This window comes from Pteropus alecto, unplaced genomic scaffold (genome assembly GCF_000325575.1).
Source record: "Pteropus alecto unplaced genomic scaffold, ASM32557v1 scaffold94, whole genome shotgun sequence".
NCBI lineage: Eukaryota > Metazoa > Chordata > Mammalia > Chiroptera > Pteropodidae > Pteropus > Pteropus alecto.
In genome coordinates this window covers 13,287,916-13,291,302 of record NW_006437736.1, presented here as the reverse complement: position 1 = coordinate 13,291,302, position 3,387 = coordinate 13,287,916, and the positions used below count along the sequence as shown (strand labels likewise).

At 52.7% G+C, this 3,387-nt stretch overlaps 1 protein-coding gene across 1 annotated transcript; it reads left to right on the top strand.

The window, feature by feature from the left end:
- The first annotated feature begins 271 nt into the window (after positions 1-271).
- Positions 272-1,590, top strand: LPAR5 (lysophosphatidic acid receptor 5). The gene has a single exon (XM_006914711.3). It carries the CDS (start codon positions 472-474, stop codon positions 1,588-1,590), a length of 1,119 nt encoding a protein of 372 aa, XP_006914773.1. The 5' UTR covers positions 272-471.
- The last annotated feature ends 1,797 nt before the right edge of the window (positions 1,591-3,387 follow it).

The window sequence follows — 3,387 nt, the reverse complement described above, 5'->3', positions numbered from 1 at the left end:
AGGTAAGAAAAATGAGGTCAGAGAGATTAAGTCACTTTTCTGAGGACAAAAACTAGGCAAATTGGCAAAGCCACGATTTCAATCCAGGCAGTCTGACACTATGCTACATAGCCCTGCTGCAGAAAGCTACTCTGGCTGGCTGGAAGATAAGGAAAAGACTTGAGGCTGAAGAAGTAGGCAGGCCAGTTTAGCTAGATAAACATTTGTGTCTTCAACCCTGTCTTTGCATAATCTTGACTTTTGGTTTGTCTTTCTATTCCAGGTCTCCAGATGATGAAGCTGTCACCAAAGGCATTCATCTCCTTGCAGCCAACTGCTCAGCAACCATAGCCCACATTCCCATGCCCTGCCTCTACTTGCTTTGAGATTATCTCTGTGTAGCCTCCAGGCCCTTCCCTGGAGATGAACGCAATGCCAGGGCCCTGGTGTGCCCCATGATGCCCCGAGCCTAGCTCCTTGGTACGCTTCGGCATGATGTTGATCAACTCCTCGGCAAACGCTTCTATCATCAGCTCTGATTTTCCGTGTCCTGACTACCAGACCACCCACCGCCTGCACATGGTGGTGTATAGCATAGTGCTGGCTGCAGGGCTCCCACTCAATGCACTGGCCCTCTGGGTCTTCCTGCGCGCATTGCGCGTGCACTCAGTAGTCAGCGTGTACATGTGCAACCTGGCAGCCAGCGACCTGCTATTCACCCTCTCGTTACCTGTGCGCCTCACCTACTACGCGCTGCACTACTGGCCCTTTCCGGACCTCCTGTGCCAGACGGCGGGCGCTATCTTCCAGATGAACCTGTACGGCAGCTGCATTTTCCTGACTCTCATCAACGTGGACCGCTACGCCGCGGTCGTGCATCCCTTGCGGCTGCGCCATCTGCGGCGGCCCCGCGTAGCGCGGCTGCTCTGCTTGGCCGTGTGGGCGCTTATCTTGGTGTTCACCGTGCCCACCATGCTCGTGCACAGGCCCTCGCCCTGCAGCTACCGCGGCATCCAGGTGCGCCTGTGCTTCGAGAGCTTCAGCGACGAGCTGTGGAAGGGCGGCCTGCTGCCGCTCGTGCTGCTGGCCGAAGGACTGGGCTTCTTGCTGCCCCTGGTAGCGGTGGTCTACTCGTCGGGCCGGGTCTTCTGGACCCTGGCGCGGCCCGACGCCACTCAGAGCCGGCGGCGGCGGAAGACGGTGCGGCTCCTGCTAGTCAACTTGGTCATCTTCCTGCTGTGCTTCGTGCCGTACAACACCACGCTGGCCGTCTACGGACTGCTGCGGAGCAACTTGGTGGTGGCGAGTCACGCGGCCCGCAATCAGGTGCGCGGGGTGCTGATGGTGATGGTGCTGCTGGCTGGCGCCAACTGTGTGCTGGACCCACTGGCGTACTACTTCAGCGCCGAGGGTTTTCGCAACACGCTGCGCGGCCTGGGCTCTCCGCTCCGGCCCAGGGCCTTGGCCACCAACGGGGATGGGGCGGCGCTCACCCAGACGCCCGCGGAGACCACTCACACCACTAGTCTGGCTGCCGCCAGCCAGGGACTGCTCGGGCACTCCACGCCCGGGACGCCCTTCACCCAGTGCCCCGGGGATTCTGCCCTCTAAACGCACATCGAGCCCTAGCTCGATCACCCCCACCCCCGACCCCTTCGCGCCTCTCACACTCACTGACTTTGAGAGTATCCGCATGAGAGAAGTGGATCGGACACTTGGACTTCTGAGTGGCAACTCCATTAATGCAGAAAAGAACAAAGTATGGGAGCAAGGGGCACAGGGAAGGAAGAGTGCTGGTGGAAATGTCTCTAAATTGGTGATGGTCAGCATAGGGAGGACCCCTTAGTCCGTCGGAAGTGATGCTATGAGCCTGTCAATGCAGAGGCGGAGGATTACTGAAATGCCCTTGACACGGAGCGGGTGTGTGTGGGAGGCGGAGTCTTGAAACACTGCCGACATAGATGGAACAGAAAATGGGTGTCCTGGATTTAGACAGACCACAGCAGTCTTAGAGACATAGATGCCACCCACTTTCATTTCCACCTGGTCTTCCCCTGCCCAGCACTGAGGCATAATACAAGAGTTTATTGGATACGGACAAAATCGGGATTCCTTCTTGTTTAGAGACTCGTAACAATTTAGACCTGACACCCAGCATGGGGTGGTTGGGGGCAGGGAAATCGGTGAGTTCAGTTTTTTCCCCAAAAACTTTTGGTCCCTGTTCCCCTTTTGAGGTCTTTTCAACCCCCTTTCAAGACCTCCTCCAGTCTAGGTCCTAAATTCTCCCCCCATCCATTGCTACATCTAGAATAAGGAAAAAATTCTTTGTACTAAAGTAGCAGTTCTCAAAACTTTTTGGTCTCAGACCCCTTTACACTGAAAAATTGAGGATTCTAAAGACCTTTTGCTTATGCTTTATTCTTTTGATAACATATTAGAAATTAAAACTAAGTTTTATAAAGAGAAATACACAAGCACACATTCCATTAGCTGTGAGAGCAATGATATCACATTTCATGAAGCCTCTGGAAAACTCTACTGTATACCTGTGAGACAATAAGAGTGAAAAAGACAATGACATCCCAATAGTGTTATGAAAACAGTTTTGACCTCGTGGACTCCTCAAACAGTGGGTCCCCAGAATGCACTTTGAGAACCATACCTATCCCAAAGTATTAGAGTTCCTGTGTAACTTCCCAGGGCATTATATACATTGTTTTTTTTTATTGCTATGGGAGAGAGCAATGCTCAATAAATCAATTGTTATAGTCCTTAAGGCTTGGGGTTGGGGGGGCGGACAGTAGGAGCTTGCACACCAAATGGAGCTCTGCCTTGGGCTTCCTCGAGCAGCAGCCCTAAAGTGGGGGTGGAACAAGTCACACAGTCAGGAGGAGAGGGTGGGACTTCTCCAGAGACGGAAAAGGAACTGTGCCACGGCCAGAAGAAGAATTTACAGGGAAGTTAGAGTGCTAGGGGAGGACAGGAATAGGCTGACTGTTCTTGGCAAGCTGGAGGCAAGGGAAATGAAAGACTGGTTTATGGGCCACCTACTGTTTCTTTCCCTCTTTACTGGAGTCGGGGGCTAGGAGGGATTGCAGAGTTTGCACTATGACATCTTGAGACACTGGCATTAGTGAAGGAGTTGTTGCCATGGGTGTGTCCTATATGCATTTCTGTCCCTGTTTCTCTCAATGCTGTATGTTTCTGTGTGTGTGTGTGTGTGTGTGTGTGTGTGTGTGTGTGTGTGTGTGTAACAGAATTTTCCTCTCTGTTTCTCCGTTTTTTAGTTTGGAGTCAGCCTTTTGTGTGCGTCTTTATGTGATGGTCCAGATCGTGATTTACAGGGGAAAAATGACCCCTGGTGGCCAAACCTGAGAACTGACCCAAATTCCTCAGCGATAGCCTTGA

Coding starts and splice junctions, on each gene's coding strand:
- LPAR5 (XM_006914711.3), top strand. CDS start 472: ATGATGTTGATCAACTCCTCGGCAAACGCTTCTATCATCAGCTCTGAT.